At 41.5% G+C, this 20932-nt stretch overlaps 2 protein-coding genes across 2 annotated transcripts; one reads left to right on the plus strand and one right to left on the minus strand.

The window, feature by feature from the left end:
* Positions 1-57: 57 nt before the first annotated feature.
* gpr137 (G protein-coupled receptor 137) lies at positions 58-5482 on the plus strand. The gene is made up of 8 exons (XM_030061505.1): positions 58-218; positions 953-1539; positions 1865-1914; positions 2075-2312; positions 2437-2586; positions 3302-3427; positions 3865-3983; positions 4454-5482. Exons 2-8 carry the CDS (start codon positions 1159-1161, stop codon positions 4548-4550), a joined length of 1161 nt encoding a protein of 386 aa, XP_029917365.1. The 5' UTR covers positions 58-218; positions 953-1158; the 3' UTR covers positions 4551-5482.
* A 381-nt stretch (positions 5483-5863) lies between these two features.
* On the minus strand, positions 5864-19889 carry syvn1 (synovial apoptosis inhibitor 1, synoviolin). Its single transcript, XM_030061503.1, has 16 exons — positions 19686-19889; positions 16535-16686; positions 15089-15181; positions 14723-14875; positions 14176-14224; positions 13126-13229; positions 11894-12020; positions 11644-11743; positions 10478-10543; positions 9901-10017; positions 9505-9662; positions 8872-9018; positions 8205-8351; positions 7902-8085; positions 7427-7542; positions 5864-6837 (listed from the first exon to the last, which is right to left on the minus strand). Exons 2-16 carry the CDS (start codon positions 16664-16666, stop codon positions 6638-6640), a joined length of 1893 nt encoding a protein of 630 aa, XP_029917363.1. The 5' UTR covers positions 16667-16686; positions 19686-19889; the 3' UTR covers positions 5864-6637.
* Between the last annotated feature and the right edge of the window lie 1043 nt (positions 19890-20932).

The raw sequence follows: 20932 nt of genomic DNA on the forward strand, positions 1-20932 counted from the left end.
TGAAGGTTACGTTAGTTTGTCTCCTTCAAGAAAAGTAAACAAAAAATTGAAGAAACCGCGATTTCCTGTCGTTGCTGATTGGCGGTTAGAATCTCAAGTCGTGGCTCCGCCTATCAGACGTTACGCAGCTGCTGCAAGGCGGAAGTGGAGGATTAGAACCAGCCAGGATCAGTCGCCTGTCCCCTCGTCGTGAAGCTCAATGTCCAGCGCAAACTAAGGTCGGTTTGTAGGCTTAACTCATCAATGACAGCTAGAACATTTACTTTTATTCGCAAGCAGGCAAGGTCGAAATGAATTATAGGACATTACTGCTGGCGTTAACATGAATGAATCGAATATAATTAGCTAAGAGTTATCTTAAGTGTCGGAGTAAACACAACAGGGCTTTCACTTTGTTTTTGTGTTGTTCCGCTATCAGCCAGGTGAGAGGTCAGGCTTTTAGACACATTTCTGTGTCGTCTTTATTGCTATTTGCTGACTTCGGATCAGGAACACTTGCCAAGGTTATCCAACTGAGGTTTTCTGGGATTAATTTAGGCTGGCATGCCCTGTCAGTAGAGAGCATTAGGGCTGCACGATATGGACAAAATGTCATACCTCCGTCTTTACATCTATCTATCTATCTATCTATCTATCTATCTAGATAGATAGATAGATAGATAGATAGATAGATAGATATGGATATGGATATGGATATGGATATGGATATAGATATTTACTTGTGCATTAATCGTACTAGTAAAAAAAAAGTGTGCATTATGTTTAACTACGTGCATTAATCCTTCAAAATATTACAACAATAAATACATGAGTAAGAAATTGAGCATATAGAAAATGTTTACCTTTAGACGCCATATATACTGTAATTCTGTATAGGTAATAACCCACTTCAAGGCTGTTCTTGTGTTGTTCCCGACCTGTTAACATCATGTGACCTTGTTTTTGTCCCCAGGCTCCTCTTCTGAACCCTTCAGACTGAGAAGAGCAGGCTGTCTTTTCTTTACCGAGATGGATGCTTCCTTACTGCCGCTCCTAACATGGCCTCTATAATATCATCACTTTCTTATTTTGAATGCTTTTGATGTACTCTTAATAACCCACTACAAGAAGACCCTCCCTCTCACTGCTCAGCCCTGCAGTAGTCAGTCAGGCATCCCGATGGAAGCTACAGTCACACCAGCTCATCCCACCAATTCGTGCACCCTGCCTCCCCCTGTCCCCCTGCGGCCAGCCGTGGCCCCCTCCGTCGAGCTTGGCTTCACCATCCTCTACACGACTCTGTATGCCGGCCTCTTCCTGGTGGTATACGCCCAGCTATGGCTTCTCTACCACTACCGGCACAAGAGGTGCAGCTACCAGAGCGTCTTTCTGTTCCTGTGCTTGTTCTGGGCAGCCCTGCGCACCACCCTCTTCTCCTTTTACTTCCGTAACGCCCTGGAGGCCAATCACCTGCCCGTTCCGGTCTACTGGCTGCTCTATTGCTTCCCTGTCTGTCTGCAGTTCTTCACGCTGAGCCTTATCAACCTGTACTTTACTCAGGTAAGACTGGTGACAGACGGACAGGATACACCAGAAGGGCTGCCTAGCAATGCTTCCTGAAGCAGGCACAGAAAATTAAACAAGGAATGTACATAAAATTGGTGGTAAAATGACTGCTGGTCATAAATGTTGGGGAGAAAGTGTGGTAGCGTGGTCTTTACATTGTCTGTTTTAGTAGCTAGTTCTGCCAAAGCTGATAGTTTGTTGGTTGCTTTGAGGGATTGAAAACACCAAAGACCGTAATCTTAAAATCTACATTTGGCATCTCTGTTGCTTTTACATGTTCTCTGATTATTGAGCTCAGTCTGCCTGGTTCCCTCTTCAGGTGTTGCTCAAAGTGAGAGAGATGTACAGCTCACAGGAGGACAGAGGCCTGTAAGTTCAACTCTTACCTCACTCATACTGGCATGTATGTTGGCAGCAAAAAGATTATATTGCAAAAAAGCACTTAATCTAATTGTAAAACAGTGATATCATTACACAGTTACATTACATTACTCTGGCTCATTCACTGCTGTGGTTTCTGTCTCCCGAGGTGGCTGGCACGCTGCACATACGGCACACTGAGCGCCATATTCCTCTGTGTCAACGTGGTTTGTGCGGTTCTCGGCAAGCGAGGCGGCGACGGGTCAGGGGGACGGACCTGGACGCTGGTCCTGGTTCGAGTTCTGGTCAACGACATGCTCTTTATTCTGGAAGCGGTGTGTCTAGCCGCCTTGCTGTTGCTTCTGACACGACACTCGCGCTCCACCAGCCCCTACCTGAACAGCAAGGTGCGCTAAGCCACTTTGGTTTCTGGAGTGATTCATAGAACAGATTTCTTCTGAGCAGAATGAACACAAACACAGCAACTCCTTTATCTAGACCAGGCTAACTGTGGATTTTGCTCCTGATCAGGGTACAACAGTGTGCCGCACAGCAGCGTTAGGGGCGGCAGTCATCCTGCTGTTTGCCAGCCGAGCCTGCTACAACCTGGCTGTCCTCATTCTGTCCCAGAGCCGCCGGGTGGAGTCGTTTGACTTTGACTGGTACAACATCTCCGACCAGGTAACAGTCCAGACACCATGTGACCTCAGCTAGAATGATGGTACTCATGCAATGTTTGGGTTAGAGCAGCTTTGACCAGTTTAACCACTGGTTGGTTCCAAGGTTGTGGTGGCAGGTATCATGTTTTATATGTAGACACCTACACATAATGTCATCCGATTTTTTTTTTTCCTTCTCAATGTATCAAACGAATGAAATGGTTTCAAAAAGAGCATGCACCTTGGATTTGGCGAGCAGGTGCAAAACAGACAGTGTCCGGAAAAAAAACAAAACAAACCAAAGGTAGAGTCTGCACTCTGTCAGCTCCCAAAAGAGTTTAATTGCAAAGAGCAGCATTTTGAGCCACTCAGGACGTTTGTTAGGATGTCCTCGTGAAGGTGAACTTGAAAAAAATCCTGACTGGATCAAAGCAATTCTTCACAGTTAAACACTTTTTGGGGGCAGTTTTGAAAGTGTACAGACTCTGACTTTTTCCCCAAGTGAATGAAAATTATTGAATCCAGTGAGTTGGTCAAGATCAATTTGTGCTTTGGGTCAGATCACACATCACTTTGCGCTTTTATCCCTATTTTCACTTTGGTTTAGTTTGACATTACTTTCGTATTTTGAGATGAAACACGGACCAGAGTATTATTTTTTGTTCAGCCATGCTACTTTGTCATGAGGAACTTGGCTACAAATTGCATCAGGCTGTGCTTGTCTTTGTCCTCTGTAGGCTGACCTGCATAATGAGCTGGGAGACAGGGGCTACCTGGCCTTCGGTGCCATCCTCTTCATATGGGAACTGCTACCAACCAGTCTGCTCATTCTCATCTTCAGGGTTCGCCGACCCAATCAAGAGGTGTTTAGCTTACTGCTCCCCTTATGTCCATGGATTATAGCAGTAATAATGTGTTTGTGTCTCTACTGGCACAATGTCAAAAATATTCCACTTAGAAAAACAATTAATAATCAGTGATTCTCAGAATACAATTGATTTATGGGAGACAGGGTGGACTATTGGTATTAATGACTGTCTCAGAAAGATCACAGGTTCAATCCCTGCTACACCCACAAATCCTGTCCCAGTGTCCTTGAGCAAGACCCTCAAGCCTCACCAGCTCTCTCATTGTAATTTCCTCTGGCTAAGAATGCCAACTTAGGCCCTGATTTATTAAATGTGTGCAAAAATTTTAGCATGTACAGCAGTAGATTTGGCCCTAAATGTAGGATTGAAATGAAATGTGGCACCGAATCCACATCCACATTTCATACCTGTGTTATTCCTAATCTTCCCAGGCCAGCAGCATGACCATCAACAACAGGGTTCTACCTCGCCCTTATTTCTTTGATGACCCTCAGGGGAGCAACGAGGACTCGCCTGTTCCTTGGACGCGCAGTTCACTGCCACACTCGAGGTACTGTCACCATAGCCAGCTTCAAAATGCAGGACTCTTGTTGTCCCATTGATATTATCTAAACTGAAAGCCTTGAAAAGTTTTGACGAGACTTGATCAAAAATAGCTTCATTTACCAGTCAACAGAATGGACACAAGATACACCAGGATTATCAGATTTTTACAGTGTTTAGACATTTAAACTGAAACTGTGTGGGTATTTCCCTGGAGGTAACAGATCTCAACATGCTGGATTTTACTTCTCCAAACACTTGCCATATCATGGAAGAGGAAGTCTATATTTATACTTCACTTTTCCTGAAATTTGATTTATTAGCATGTCATTGGAAACAAATTGCATGGCCAAGTTCTGTGTTTTGTGAGGGGAAATGACCAGCTTCAGCTCATTCATCAGAATCCTCGAACACTACAGTGCACACGTCAGTCCACAAGTAATGTTCAGCTTTTATTGGTGCTTCTCCTCCCTTCAGCTGGTACGGATCGGAGACCACGCCCCTCCTGTTCGCCAGCAACCCCGTGGACCAGAGCAACCAGCACCATTCCTTCTACTCCACCCCCCAGAACTGACCCACACGCCACACTTGATCGGGACTGTGGCAAAGTCGTCCTTGGCGACGCTCGTCTCCAAGAGGTGGCACACACCAGCAACCAGCCAGTAGTACCTCATCCTGTCGGCAGTTTGTTTGCACTGAAAATCTCAGGAAAGTCACTCGAAGATGAATATGCACCTTTTTGAAATTTTTTAAACTCATTAGAAACGAGATACCAGGTCAGCAGAGAATTTAGTGAAACTGAGTTGTTTCTCAGTTCAAAGGGAACAAAGTGTTAGCCAAGCTGACTACTGGGCAGGAAGTGGCCTGCCAGACGTAAATGGCTAACCAATGTGCTTTAATGGTCTCCGTAAAGGGCATTCTGAGTGGCACTACATTTGCCCAAACAGTTCCAGAAAACAGTCATTTTATCTGTTAGTTTTTTGTTGTCAGTCGTACCAGTTGGTACCATGTATTAACAATGCTAATTTGCATAATCATAAAGCTGAGATGCCAATAACTTTTTTTCATACTGTGTTAACCGTTTCAAAGGGAGTTCAGGCTAAAATTCAAATTATCAAGGTATGTCTGACAGCAAAGGACTGTTTTTGACAGGACCAGTACTGTTTCCCAATCCACTAAGCAATATGTACCACTACTGTTATTTACATAGCTACACCTTTACAGTCAGCTTTTCCTGTGTACTTTTGTTGATTTTAAATTCTTGACAATTAATTTTATGTCTTGTATTATTGTATGTCAGTGACACTTTAACTTATTTTGTAACCAGGGTTTTACCTCTCTTTGTACAATAGCTAAATATAAAAAAAGATTCCTTCAGTTTTTTTTCCTGTCAGGACTGAGGCTCTTCCTCATAGCTAATGGAACATAGTCACTCACCTATGGCAACACAACTGCAATATTTACCATGTGACCCTCAATACAATAAAAAACATAGAAACTGCTTCATATTCTGTTCTTACTGCACAGAAAGCTTGTGTGGAAGAGGTGCTCAGGATCTATTTTTGGTCCTACAACTTAAATATGTTGCATATCTGTATTCAAATACCTCTGCCTAAAAAGTAAACTACAAAGTTTGCAGTTCTCTTTAACTGTGCATTTGAAACAACTGAATGAAAGTGTAAATAATTATTCCACATCCAAAGTTAGAACAGTTGGAAGTCATGTGTGCCCATTATAAATTAATGTTGAAATACACTGCTTATCTCCCCAAACTAATTTTGAGGTTTAGTTTATAACAGCAGTGGCATGAGGCTCATTATGTAGAAGACATTCTGCTTTTATGGCACAAGTTCGTGAATATATAAACCAATATACATGCTATGCCACTGCCATTTCATTCAAACAGTTTATTCTGCATTATGTACAGATCATCCTATTAAAATTTTTTATACAATATATACAGCTTCAAATAAATCATTTTTATGTTACAACATCTGCAGTGGCAAGATCTTGAACAACAGAATAAGAGTGAATGGAGGAAAACTGAACAGCAAAAGCCAACAAGTTGATCGTTGCCACTCTGCAACTTTAACCAGAATTCCCTAAATTTGCATTCACTGGATCTGACAGATCTGTGTCCTCTGTAACATAGAATAAAGTCTGAAGAGTGTGAGGCCAACTTAACAGTGAAGGGAAAGCCAACAGTCAACTGACTGCGGTATTAATCCATGATCAAAGTGCAGACTATATGTTGGCGATGTAACCTAAAACACAAACCTGAATGTTGTCCATTTCATGTGGAGAAACAAATTAGATTTGGATTTGAAATGGCAATTCTTCCTTCCATCTCATTAGCCTTAGAAAACACCGGTGGCACACTTGTCGCAGTAGTCATTCATTCTGTTTTAAGAAAAAAAAAAATGCAATCGAAAAAAATATCTTACTATTGCTCTCTGACAAAGAACAGTCTTGAAACCGTTAAGGATCACTGCCATGAACGTTTTCAGCTGGCAGGAAGAGTCCGACTCAACACAGAAACCTGAGCCTGCTGGAGGCAACAGAGCCACGGGGAAAAGAGGAAAAGAACCAAAACAAAAATCTATCGACTCATTAGTCATCTCCATTGGTCCAGAGCGATATGTCTGAGTGAGTGGATGTGGATCAGTTGTCAGGTGGGGGCAATGACGATGATGATGATGAGGATGTCTCCAGCTTGCGAAGGCGGCGGCGCCTCAACTCAGCAGCGTTTGGCTCTCCATCCTCCTCTCCTTCGTCTGTCTTTTCTTCTCTTTCAGCTTCCAAGGCAGCAGTGGTGGAGTCGGCTGGCTGGGAGAAACCCGTTGCTCCACTGACTGGCTCAGCTGGAAATGAGAAATAAGAGAGAAACTATTAAATCAGGTTCTGAAATTAAATTCTGAAACCATCACAAACAAGAAATGGTAAAAAATACTGGCATTTGGCAAATACATATATTACCATCACTTATAACTCCAAATTTGTCCCAACTGACCGCCATACACTCTAACTCAGTGAGGCGTGAGGCTCCTGTTACGCTGCTCTACACAAAGCAGTACAGTCTTACCTGGTACGATTAACTACTGATCCAAAATTAGTTGAACATTTAAGTGAGCCCACCACAAAAAAAAAAAAAAAAACAATTAATACCAAGATAAATTTTACACTTGAGAGTGAGCAAGTTTTTAAGGACCTATAAACTGTGCTCTTGTCTTTTTAGTGACTATTTCACACCATACTTGCTGCTAAACATGAAAAGGGTTGGGCACTAAAAATAGCTGAATAACTTATTTCCATGAAAAATGTACTTGGCAGGTAATTTTTTTTTTTTTTAATCTTACTAGCCCTCAGAGGGTGAGCGTAAAAGCTAATTCCGGACCCTGTTTTCAAAAAAAGATTTTCAGACAGTACTGATGTGAGAAGTTAGTCACATACAGCTTTGTGCATCGTTGTCCTGGCTGGGGCTTTCGGCACTGCTGCCAGTCTGAGGGGACGATGCAGAATCGGACGTCCCACCAGCCTCTCCACTGCTGGCTTCAGCTCGAGGAGGACTGTGGAGGAAATAACAGAGCACTGTGACAATGTGAAATTTAACTGTACAGAAACGAACTGATATCTCTGATCTAGCTTACATTCTTTACCAGTGTCAGTGAAATCATGGGACAACAAAAGTTGAATACATTCAAACATTTCCAGGTGTATCTCAACATTTTAAAGTTTGTAAAGTTGAAGTATGCAGATGAAGTGAGTCCAACGTTTTAGAGAAATTATTAATCAAGAAAGAGCGCAATGGCTAGATTTTGCTTGCCAGATCCTCACTTCTCCACAGTTAGAGAATCTACAAACCACTGTAACACAGGAGAGCGGAGCGGCCTAACTGACTTGCATAAAGCAGAGGAAGCTTGGTTACGTGAGTGTGGTGACAGTGCTGAGGTAGTGGTGGATGTTAAGCATGGCAGCGTCCAGCAGGGTGTGGATGTTGTGGAGACACTGGAGCCTGGCCTCCAGGCCCCGCCGGCCCTCTGCCTCCAGCTCCCTCAGCTCCTCCTCCGACAGCCTGGACAGAGACGGAGGAGGGGGAGGCATTGACGACACTGGAGGGAGGAGAAAAGAGCAGTTAACACACACTGATGTGGGGGAGAAATGTGGAGATCTGACAACAAGCAGAACAGTTCACAGTGAAAATAACTACAAAACAACTGCTAGTCCTTACAGAAGGGTGGTGGTGGTGGCATAGGCAGCCATGGTGCTGCAGGGAAGGGAGGAGGAGGGAAGGAGAAGGGGAAGCCTGGGATGGCTGCCCCTGGAGCAGCGGCTCCTGTGGTGGCATCTGGAGCAGATGAAGTGGGCTGGCTGGTGCCTGATGGACACAAACACACAATACCGTCAATGTCAGACATCAACACCTGGAAAGCACTGTTTTTATTTTCACTGTGAGCACTAATGCTTATGACATGTAACAACAGCCTCTCCCATTTTCAAAGCTTCTCATTTGTACAACAATTGAGTCAAAAAAATATATTCACAACTATATTGCTAATAAGGTATTGTTCTCCTCTACCTAAGGGATCCTGTGGCATGGTTATGGTCAGTAGGTTATGCTCAGTAGGCCTCACTGCTCTCTAAATAAATTGACTGAATGCATGAATGCAACATGTATGTTACCGAAAGTCCACATCATGTCTTAATTCAACCTCCATGTGTGTGTTGAGTGATATGACTGATCCAATTTCCATTTTGCTAAAAGAACAGCAGTTGAAGGTTGTTTATTAATGTTGAACTCTTAGGAAAATGCTATTTAACACCTGAATCTGAAAAGTCTTGAAATCATTTAAACAGGAGTGGCTAATTTGTTACAGAGGAGTATGAGGTCTCCTTACTGGTTCCCTGTGCAGCCTCTGTACTACTCTGTGGAGCATCAGTAGCACCCGGGGCTGCAGCTGCTGCGGCAGGAGGAGGCACACCAGGGAAGGGACCCCAGAAGGGGAACATGCCAGGAGGGAAGCCAGGTAACATGCCTGGAGCCACTGGAGAGGACACAGAACAAAAGACATCCATGAACATTATTTATAATGTTCATGGACATTATTTATATGATCTTCACAGGTGTGAATAGGACCAACATGACTGCTTTTTATTGCAAGAAAATACTGGTTGAGTTCATGTTGTAAACTATGTCCCAACAGAGGCAAGAAAAGAAACAAAACATTGTGAGGGGTGGAAGTGTAAAAACAGGTAAAGCCAAACAGTCTCTTGTACCTGCATAGCACAGGAAACACCATGTGATGGCTGACAAGCTGCTATGTAACACAGTGCACCCACATCTACATCACATAAAGCCTTAATCTGATTTGAAGAGCTCTGAAAAGGTCAGCTACAAACTGGGTCAGGTTTAGATCATTCGAGCTTTGTTCACTGTGAGTCTTGGCTTGTAGCACAGGTAGCTCTGCCTCTGACGTGGGCATTAACAAAGGAATTTTGCCGTGATCAAGTGAAAGAGCCATGACTCTCACCATTGGCAGGTGGGGCTGCAGGGGCATTCGCAGGAGCTGCTGGGGCAGGGGGCGGGGCCTGGGGCGGGGCTGGAGTCTGATTGGTGTTAGATGCTCGGAGGACATCCATCCGACAGGTGGGACATGTCTGCTGCCTCTGGAACCAGGAGCGCAGGCAGCTGTGGGGAGGAAGTAAAGGCAACACGACATTACTCAGGACACTGCTAAAACAAATACAGCAACCTGAAATACCAAAGCACCTCATTTAATGCCACTTTTTCATCTACCAAATTGTCTCCTTTACTGTTTCTGACAGCAACAGTTTTACCAAATATGCTGAGCAAGTCTGAAATTTAAGCTTTGTTGTTTGTTTGCAGTCTGGAAGCCTGCGCTGAGTCAGAGCATCACATGACTTACCTGGAGTGGAAAATGTGATTACAGGGTAGTTTCTTGGCTCCAGTGACCATTTCCTCACGACAGATGATACAGACGTTATCGGATGCTTGCAGATCTTCAGGGGTAGCATCTGGGTAACTGGACAAAAACACAAATATAAAGAGAAATTAACTCTGGCAATTCAAGCATGTGAGTTTACAGGTACACACTATCCCATAAAGCAACACAAATCAGTTAGTCTTATTCAGGATTACCTCACGTGTTTTCACAATCTACATATTATGTAAGATTCTGTATAATAGTAATGAAAACTGATCTTGTGGACAAAGTATCCCACATTAGTACAAGCATTTGTCAGACAATTTACATGAGTTTCGAATGTCCTGAGTAAGAGCTTATCCAGGTTATTGTGCAGGATATGTTTACATAAACAGCTCAAACATAAATACTCTGACAGCGACTGAGAATTAAAATCCCAGTGGGCTCACTCTGTCTAACCAAACATTGACAGTATGAATAAAGGGAGAAGAGGTAATGGGGAAAAAGTGTCTTCACATATACAAAACAATGCAATCGGGAAATACACAACATCACCCACAGTGTGTTCATGTTGCGGATGGCCCGTCGGGACATTATCGCGTCTGTTACAGCTTTCTTGAACTGCCTGTGAGGAAAAGACCAATACAACACTCAAAACAGGTCTTAAATAGGATTTCCAAAAAGGCTATTAAACAAAATTATATTCTACCCTACTGTGACAATGTAGCTGCAACGAATAGTCAAATAATTGATCATTTGCCAACTATCAATTGCCAACTATTTTGATAACAGATTAATCCTTTTGAGTTATTTTTAAGAAGAAAATCTCCAAATTCTCTGATTTCAGCGTCTCAAATGTGAATATTTTCTGGTTTCTTTAGTCCTCTATGGCAGTAAACTAAATGTCTTGGGTCGTGGACTGTTGGTTGGGACAAAACAAGACATTTGCTTTGGGAAACTGTGATCAACATTTTTCACCATTTTCTGGCATTTCACGGACCAATCAATCAATCAGTAATGAAAATAATCCTGAGTTGCAGCTCTGAACAACAACAGAAATAATTTGAGTATATCTGAATATTTGGCCTGTCATTTATCAGTTAAAAAAGTGTGTAAAATAAATAAACAAAAAAAAAAATTGTTTATTACTGCTGTATTGAGGACAATGTAGACAGATTACTTTTATAATGAATGGGCCAAGATCAACTATAAATACTACAACCACTCAAAGGCAAACAAGTTGCACCCACAACACTATCAGCACATTCTTCACTGGCATTAACCTTGAAATACTCTTTCTAAATAAACAAAAAAATAAAACTACTAGAATGTATACCTAGTAATAGAAAAATTAAGTGCGTTTTGAAATTGTAAGTGAATAAAAATTCTAGACTTTTTGCATAACTTAATTTCTTGATTTGGCAGAAATTTGATATTCATAATGGTTTATGAAGACTGTCTTGCTCCTTAATAACAACAATATCACTCTATAAATTATTATTAGTTGCAAATACTCAAATATGTGAGATGAGAAATCTAACACCACAGAAAATGTATAGTAGCACATATGAAAACATAATATAATTTCCAAATGTATCAAGACCTGGAAAGGACCATATTGATATTCCTCAAGTTTCCAAACCTATGTATGAACACTGAAATACAAAAACTATCACAAGTCAAAAAGCATATTCTCATACACACACAAACGCTGAAGCTGCTCACCTCATAGCCAGGTACATGGGGCGAATGGCAAACAGGGGGAAGGTGTGGACCTTTATCATGATGGTCATGAAGGCCATGTACAGGAGCACTTTAATGAAACCTGGAGGTCAATAAAAACACCAAATATCAGTTGAATAGGGATGCTCTCACTTTGTATCTCACCACTGACATTATGAAATGTTGTCTGGAACTCAACAGCGGGGTAAAAGAATATTTCCCTATATCATTTCAACTACAGCAGGTATAGTACCAGTGAAAAGCTCAGTGTAGAGCATGTAGACGGCCTTGTTGTCCCAGGGGTTGTCGCTCTGCAGGTCAATAGTATGAAGCAGATACTTGATGAAGGTTGTCAGCACCATGGTCAGCAGGATGGCATACTGGCAAGGACACAGAGGAGGAAAAATCTCAGGGAAAATAGAGCTCATATGCTATCTGTAAATTAGCAAGTGTTTTTGTGCCCTTGTTGTGTGGTGACAAGTATGAAAGAAATGAGGGAAACAAGTTACTGAGTGTGGGGCTGAAATGTCAGGGGAAATATTCAGAACTGGTCATTTGCCACCAATGGAAGTGGCAAGTGTTCTTCCCTCTGGAAAACCTCCACTGAGTCAGACTTGGCCTGTGTTCATGGCAAAACCCTGGATCTCTCTCAGAGCTAGTGTCATCTGTTTGCCTTTGATGTTAATGAGTTGTAACCAGGGACACTGGATTTAGATTCAGGGCAGATTAGTCATTTTTGGTCTCTGAAAAGAACAAGGATTTGGGGACACTTGAATCACAAGGGGAATGATCATTTGAATTAGTCACTGGTCAGTTTGTTGTTGCTGTGATCTAATCAAATATCCTCAAGATGTAGAGCCCGATGCTGCTCTCCTGACTTTGAATGTACAGTACAGTGAGCGATTTTTAGGTAAGACAGTTGTTCTTCCCAGGAAATAGTTGCAAATTGCACTGAAATTATCTGGATGGATAGATTACACTAGGGGGAAAGTGGTAAAATATCTTTTGTGTTTTCATCTTCTGCTTTTGTAATGTTCTTTGAAACACGTATTATCTTAACTGTGTGAACCTAATGGTGCAAAATGTGCTGAATCAGAAAATGTGCTCAGCCCCCCAGAAAATTCCTCTGTGCACTCTCACAGTCTTTTTGTCCCGTTCGTTCTTGCTGCAGCTGGAGATCAGACTAAATATCAGAGGTCAGCTACAAATTTATCTTCTTAGCAGATGTTCACTAATAAAACCAGAACTGTCCAACCAGTCTTCGCCAAATTAATTAAACTTTCAAAGCATATCACTGTAAAAATGACTTGAAATAAATGGAAAAATATTAAAAAATAGTCATCCTATAAAGGAAGAATGATGGATTAAGGTACTGAACTGAACTGAGAGAGATTCATTTGTGCTGTGTTTACACTAAAACACACAGCGCTCTATCTCATATTAGGCTTTAATCAAGACAGAGGCTCAGTGCACAGCATTACAAACCTCAAATCCAAAAACCAGCTGGACCGAGGCTCCTCGAGTGATGATACTGTGACAGGCATGGTTGACAAACAGGAAGTCCAAGACACCCAGCAGTGCCATCAGAGCTGGAGGAAACAAGGCATGACACATTATCAGTGTGTTCTTTATATTCATTCAACAGCACTGGCTCCTCTGCACTGCTAGACAAAAGAGGGGAAAAACATTTTATTGTTTACCCACAAACAAGTATATTCAATAGCCAAAGAAACCATGACACTGGTATCCAAATAAGAGCTATTTTAAAGCTTAACAGCTGTTGGAGCTGGTTCTGGGACTCAAACTGGGAATGAACGTGACTCATTGATAGAGCTACGTGGTGCCTCCTATTCAAATAAAGTTTGTCCACATTCCTCCTCAACAGTTCCATGTTAATGGGAATGCTATGTCAAATGCTTCCTTTCATTTTAAGATGTCTCAAACAATATTAATGTTTATTTTTTTGTTGTTTTGGACTCTTATCTATGCTATGATTCTACTTAAGAATTGTCGCCTATGCTTTTGAAGACTACCAACACATTTTCAGACATATTTATGTGTGTGCTACTTAAATTTTGACCATGACAGCACCAGTGACACCAGCCAAAAAAGTAAAGTATAATCCTGGTGTGGCATCAGAAAGCCCCTCAGACTGTCCAACTGCAGTCAAGTTGCTTTGTGGAGGAGAATAGCTCTTGTAGCAAAGTTTAGCTCAACATTCCAACTTGTGTTATGCTATGTTAATGTCACCCCTTATGTTCTATTATGAGTGTCCCTGTGTAACTGTGGTGCATCTGGCCCCAGGTGCAGAGAGAGTGATTTGCATGCAGCTTAATTTAGCTGAAGGACATGTTTCTAAAGTATCAGCAGTGAAGCAGAAAGACAGAGAAAAGTGAAAGAGTGGCAAAGAGAGAGAGAATTGCCTCTCAGTTGAACAGTTGAGCAATGTCATTGCAATTCAGTAGCATTTCCAAACTGAGGTGCAGACAGAATTACTGCGGTCTACGCAAACAGCAGCTGATAATGTGTACTCACACAGCACCCTGAAGTGAAACACCCAGGATATGTTTGGACTCCTTTCCATCTGAAGGGGACAAGATTAAAAACACAGAAAGAACAATTACTGGCATGTTACATATATCATGCACAGTGACTACAGTGTACTCAAGCACTAAATCTAGTGACCAGTTATTCTAGGGATTACATATGCAACACTATTACAGATTAACCTGCACTCTCAAATTCTGTTTTCCTAGCTTTCTGCTGTTCATGGTTGCTGCCTTTTAACAGTTTTTTTAGCCTTTTCCTAAGAGTAAATAACTATTCAAAGGGGCACAAAGCAAAAACAAAACAGGACAGCAAATCTTTGTATTCAGATCCCTAGTACTAAGGTTTTTTAGTTCTGACCGGCAAACAATCAGCACTTGTGATAACTGTGTTAAAGTTTGGCTTGCAACATTAACCACGTCATCCACCCTTTCCTTTGTTCCAAGTATCCTTTCTGTCTCTACATAGTATAAAGTGAATAAAGTGTCACATGGACTGGGTATGATGAAGTAGTGGTATGTGTATCATCACTCACAAAGTCCACACGGTCTTCGGCTAGCCAGTGGAAGCACTTAAGGAAGAGCAGCAATGTGAAGAGGGCGACAAAGCGAGGGGAGAAATCATCTCTGAACACGGTGAAGGCCAGACACGTCTCAGTCACTGCGTACCAGGAGCGCTCGATCAGGTGCTGAGAGCAGTTGAGGAACAGAGGCAAAAGCACAAGAACAAAAAGGCCCATTAGCTGTATCAGCAGGACTGGGTAAGAAGCAAACTTTGTTATATGCCACAGATGAATGGGGCATCTTTAAAGAACTATAAAAGCATTGCTTTCTCTCAGAAAAAGTTGTCTTGGGTTACATATCAGATATGAATGTAATTTTCAATGATAACAGAACTCTACCTCCATTTCTGCAGCTCTCAGCTGTCCAAAGAAGACCTTCCTCATGAACTTTCCCAGCAAGAACACCAGCACAAAGGCCTGAATGTACAACACCTGACACCAAGGACAAAGCAGACATTAAAGAGTTGATTTTGGCTTTTAGTCACTTTATGAAAGGAGGATGTGTATTTATGAATGACAGACTGTCTAACCTTTGCATATCAGGAACATTTTATCTTATACTACAGGTTGAGGACCACTAGAATATGGTGTGTGGATGTACATTTTGTCAGCAATTTTAACTACGATTACACCAATACACTGGTTTGCTGAGAAGTCCAATATTCACCTTTTATTTATTACCAGGCAGATCACCATTAATAGTGTGCAAAAACTGAAATGAAATCTTAGTTCCAGTTGCACCTTATTTATTTAACTGTTCAATTATGTTTATGTGAAGTAATATTTCACTTAAGCGCTGTAATGTATGTCCAATGTCCTCTTAAAGAGCTGAATGTGCTTAAGTTTTATGGAGTGTTCTGCATGATGGTCAAAATGATGTTTTAGAGGCTCTTAGACCAAGACGTAGAAGTATAACAATCTCTGCAGGAAACACTGACTCATGGAAATGTTCTAGCATGGGAATGATGAAATTTAAAGATATTCAATATTGGCACGCACACACACACGCACACACACGCACGCGCGCGCGCGCGCACGCACGCACACACACACACACACACACACTAGGGATGGGCGATATGTTATCGTTTGCGATATATCGTCAAAAAAATTCCCCACGGTAAGAATATGTCATCTCGCGATAATAACGATAAACTCCTGTTGATGACGTAATTACGTGCGCAACGCACTCGCCGCTGGCAGCCGGCAGCTCACAAGTGTAGCACAATAACAAGCATGGCGGAAGGCGGGGCTGATAGCGAAGAGCTCGTTGCTAAACGAGGCTCCAGCTCGATTATCTGGAACTGGTTTGGCTACAGTAAGTCTGACGTGGCGCAAACATCTGTCATATGCAAAGTTTGCAAAAAAGCGGTGATTACAAAGGATGCAGTACAGGTGTACTACTTAAACTTAATTGGTATAGTTTAGTAGCGTATTTGACTACAGTAAGTATTATTTTTGAGCAGTATTTGTGGGGTTCTCAAGACTGAATGCGGTGATAGATTTGTAGTCAAAAAGATGGAGTTGAATTGTTTTATATTTTTTATCGTCACTTTTATCGTACTCGCAATAAATGCCAGAAATTATCGTGATAAAATTTTTAGTCCATATCGCCCCTCACTAACACACACACACACACACACACACACACACACACACACACACACACACACACACACACACACAGACACACACACACAGACACACACACACACACACACACACACACACACACACACACACACACACACACACACACACACACACACACACACACACACTTACTGCCATGCTGGGGCTGCTCTTGGTGAGGTAGACCACAGTTGGGTAGAACTGGTGTTTGAGGAAGTAGGCATGTGCCACTACGGCCCCAGTCAACGCCAGACTGGTGGCGGTCACCAAGGCTGCTCGCACCATTATGGACTCAGCTACAGATACTGCAGAGAGGAAATTGATGCATAACGAAACTGACAAGAACTGTTCATGGTATGTGAAGGCTGATCTAGCAGAGCAAGTCAAGCAACATGTAGAAAAAAGGCAGAACTGTGACAGAAACTGACAGTTTTGGTCACATATCTTAGTGCTGTGCTCATTTTCTCCAGCGGACAAGCAAAATTAAATGGGCTTAGACGGTCTGATTCAACTACAAACACAGCTGTGCAAACTGGTGTAAAGCCTCAACAACCACTGTTTCATTATTCAACAGGTAGTATGAGCCCAGCAATTTGTCTTGGTAAACCTATGCTCCAACACTGCTGACAATTCCAAGAATGTATGTTTCATCAGACTTGATAAAAAAAAGTTGAACTGACTGCTATATAGATATTTATGATTATCAGGGAAATGATCTATGTTTCTTACACATTTGCAGTCACTTGAGGAAAAGTTTCAGAGTATGTGTGTTCATAAACAACTGTATAAAAGCTATGAGGAGCATTCTTCATAACAGTGAATATATAAGAGGCAGAGCTTTTGTTAACTGCTGTTTAAAAGTTTTGCTTTGCAATTGTCCACCATACTGAAATTGAGGGAAAACTACAGGTCAGTCAACTTGTCTGTTCATTTGATTGTAACTCCCAGATATTACTGATTGGGTTTTGATGAATTACAGGAAAATTATGCATCTCACCACTGTATTCCAGTACATTCTCTGTTCACTCATGCATCTATGATGTGCAACACCTCAGACATGGCTGATAATTATGTGGTAATTATGTGAAACATGTGTAAAGGTTGCATCTCACCAAATAACAAAAATGAAGCTAAAACTAATACAAATGACTAAGTCATTTAGGGTACTCACAACTGAGCAGTAATGAACATTTTTCAGTACAGACATACTCTCATGCCTGGATCACACTTAATGAGCTGAATGCATTACTCTCTGATGGAAGTTCTTTCTGATGAGCAGGTCTGTTGCCACTGCATTAGTGTATTGCAGATGCATTGCATTGTGTTGCACATGTCTGTCATGTATACAGTGACGTGCAATGTAACACTACACTCAGTTTGACTAGAGTTTAGCCACACAATCCTTGCACATAAGTCTGCACGTAATTAACAGCAACACAAATGACGTGTGATCCCAGTGTTAATATGACAAGTGCTGTGCAGGTAACGTGTACACAGCAAGCTCCACTTGTTCACATACAATCACCGTTGCTCATGAAGGCCAAATACACTGCGAACTTACAGTGCATGTCTTAGGTTTACTGTGATAACAACATTAAGATTTCAAGAGGGGTTTCTTTAAATATAACTGTGGTTTGTACAAACCAAGAGGAATGTCCAAACACTATTGACCATTTGGAGTGGTATCAATATTTCCCTCTGTATCTGAACCACAGTTATGTAAATATGAATAAATAAGAGAATGTCCTAGGGGCTGTATGGGCTCTAGATATAGTAAGAAAATACAGACTGAATCATCAAGCACTAGGTGGGCAGATGTGTCTGAGCCCGAGCCCAAGCCCCCGAGTCTCAGGCTTTCTTGCAAGAGGGCCTTGCACTAAGGAATAACATATTGATTACTGTCTTTTTGGTGAGCCTGAGATGATGGGGGCTTGTTTCCAAGGAAACAAATATAATGTACTGTTACCACCCTAACAAAAAAAAGAACTAAAGAAATCCAAGAAGAAAAGAAAAACTTTAGAAGGACATGATTCAGATATTGCAGCAACAATTATAAGCATCTATAGAAATGTTACAAGGAGACTGGTGATTTTATGTCAGGGACTAAGGAAGAATACTCATGACATCAATGGAAGCACAATGATCAGATTTGTTTTTTATCTTTCCTGTAACCTTCAAACTTAATAACACTGTTTTATCAATTGGGGTCAATTTGACCCCAGTAAATTTACCCCCGGAAAATGGGTAAAATAAAAATTGTTATCCAAGTTTATGTGTCACCTAGTATATGTTTCTAGTTGACTACCTAAATAGCCCTTTGAATAATCCCTTAACACGTCCAAATTCTTGTGGGAATCATGTTTTTCCCTCCCAAATCTCACATTAACTGTCAGTGGTTCTCATACTGCTACAGGTGTGGCTATGTTTGGTGAGGGCCCAAAAGGAGAGGGAAGGTTTTTGACTAAAACCACTATAACAAATGTGTGTAAAATGTTGACGTATCTTATATGTTTTATACACCTAAAACAGTCTGGGGTAAAATAGACATCAGAGAAACACAGATGCATGAAAAATGTGTCCAGGACCTTGAAAACATCTCCTCATGTTATTTTTTTGTTTACCCAGTTGTCCCCATTAACTTAGGAAAAGTCATGAAATGTGAGGAAAAAAACTGACGTTACTCATGTATTTACAAACGTTCAACATTGAATTGGGTCAAACTGAACCCAAAAATAATAAGAGGATTATGTATAATAGTAAATACTTGTTTGACCTCATCTGTACTTACTGCATTTATGGTACTCCTTCCTCACCAGCTGTTCAGCAAGGTGTATTTGGTTGTCATTAACACCAATCCAAATACCGTTGATCAACTCATACATCAAACACACATCAAAAGCAACGTTATGAATTGATCCCGATTTCCAGTTAAGGATGCCCCTAAAGTATTATTATGCTAAATACTAACACTAACCTTCACGGTCGATATTTAACAGTTAATTAGCTAACTTTACCTTAGCTAGCCAATCGTAAAGCTAACGGTTACATAGTTACCAACAATATGGGCTAGCTAACAAGCGCTAACATTGTGTTAGGCTGCAAGCGAACAGTGTAGCTTAAAAATGCTAAAGCCAATTTCTTGGTGAATAGTGAGTATGTGGATATTTGTTGTTGTTGGTAGCGTTAGGTTACCGCAGAGACAGCCAGACTGAAGGTAATTAGGTTAGTTAGCCAGCTAACGGCAGCTAGCCGGGGACGCTACAGCTGTCAGTGCTAGTGCTGCTGCTGCTGACTGAGGACTCACCGACTCGATGTCGCTTTGTCTGCGGAAGACTGGCTCCTTGGCTGTTTTGCTGAGTGTTTCCCGAGCTACTTAAATATCAGTATTCGTACTAGCTATTCCATTTCTGTCATGTCTCAGCGGCCTTTTCGTGACATTTATTATCGTCGCCCTCCACGTCTGGCTACGTGTTTATCTTTGGCTTGCTCCTTGAAGTGGCCACCTCACATCCGGCTGCCCAGGTGATTGTGCGCACACACAATTTCAACTACAGTTGATAATGCATCAGATGTTCTGCGAGTTATTTGTTGCAGTTGTTTGTTTGGAATATAATGAATCGTATATGTCTGACATTGCTCGATTCATCGCGCAGTGTTAGTGTTTAACAGATCCGTTTGCTCTTGTGTTTGGAAAGATCAAGTCGCACCTTGTAGGAGGTTTACGGTAAATACCAACGTGGACCAATAGGAAGTTGTCAGCCTGGTTTTCCCCTGCAGCCCGGCGCTCAGACGGTGTGTGTGTGTGTGTGTGTGTGTGTGTGTGTGTGTGTGTGTGTGTGTGTGTGTGTGTGTGTGACAGTGGCTTCTTAAACAATGATGCTTATCACCTCATTTAGTATGAATGGGATGAGTGAACCGTGACAAAAATCATCAGCAAACACGTTAGCGTCAGTCGGATATGGCAAAGTATGAGCTGCCTCGGCCACACCTATCGCCTCCGAGGATGCACCTTTCCTCTTGTGATCATACTGGACATCAAAGAAGGCAAAAAAAAAAAAAAGTCATAAATCCATCTAGATTATTTATTTTCAGGGCATTCAGCATCACTGTGTCCCCTCAGGCGATAGATTGACGGGAATTATATACTTATGTAAATAATTTATCACATTGAGTAAATAATATCTTGTTAATCATCAGTCGTAGATTGTCCCTATAGTCAGTATTTAGTCTAATTAAGACAATTTTTAAATCTTGGTCGCAAATTATATTAGATATATGGACGCTGCCACACCCAGATTTATGAATTGACGCCGCCTTCCGGCAACACTGCCCTTACCAAGATGAGCTGAGAGAAATGGCGTACAATTTTATTGATCTTATCTTATTGAAGTTTGAAATTATTGCATTTTCAGAAATCCGTTCATTTTATAATTAGTTCCATCGTAATCTAATCTAAATCATAACTGAACTTGGTCACGATTGGCTCAACTCACACAAAAAATACAAAAATCTTTCCAGATCAGGCAAGTTCAGAAAATTTGATCAGGAAAG

Source organism: Myripristis murdjan, chromosome 10 (assembly GCF_902150065.1).
Source record: "Myripristis murdjan chromosome 10, fMyrMur1.1, whole genome shotgun sequence".
Taxonomy (NCBI): domain Eukaryota; kingdom Metazoa; phylum Chordata; class Actinopteri; order Holocentriformes; family Holocentridae; genus Myripristis; species Myripristis murdjan.

Coding starts and splice junctions, on each gene's coding strand:
- gpr137 (XM_030061505.1), top strand. CDS start 1,159: ATGGAAGCTACAGTCACACCAGCTCATCCCACCAATTCGTGCACCCTG. Junction 1,915..2,074: donor TCACAGGAGGACAGAGGCCT/GTAAGTTCAACT, acceptor CTGTCTCCCGAG/GTGGCTGGCACGCTGCACAT. Junction 2,313..2,436: donor GCCCCTACCTGAACAGCAAG/GTGCGCTAAGCC, acceptor GCTCCTGATCAG/GGTACAACAGTGTGCCGCAC.
- syvn1 (XM_030061503.1), bottom strand. CDS start 16,666: ATGGTGCGAGCAGCCTTGGTGACCGCCACCAGTCTGGCGTTGACTGGG. Junction 14,225..14,722: donor CCGAAGACCGTGTGGACTTT/GTGAGTGATGAT, acceptor TGTCCCCTTCAG/ATGGAAAGGAGTCCAAACAT. Junction 8,086..8,204: donor GCCACCACCACCACCCTTCT/GTAAGGACTAGC, acceptor TCCTCCCTCCAG/TGTCGTCAATGCCTCCCCCT.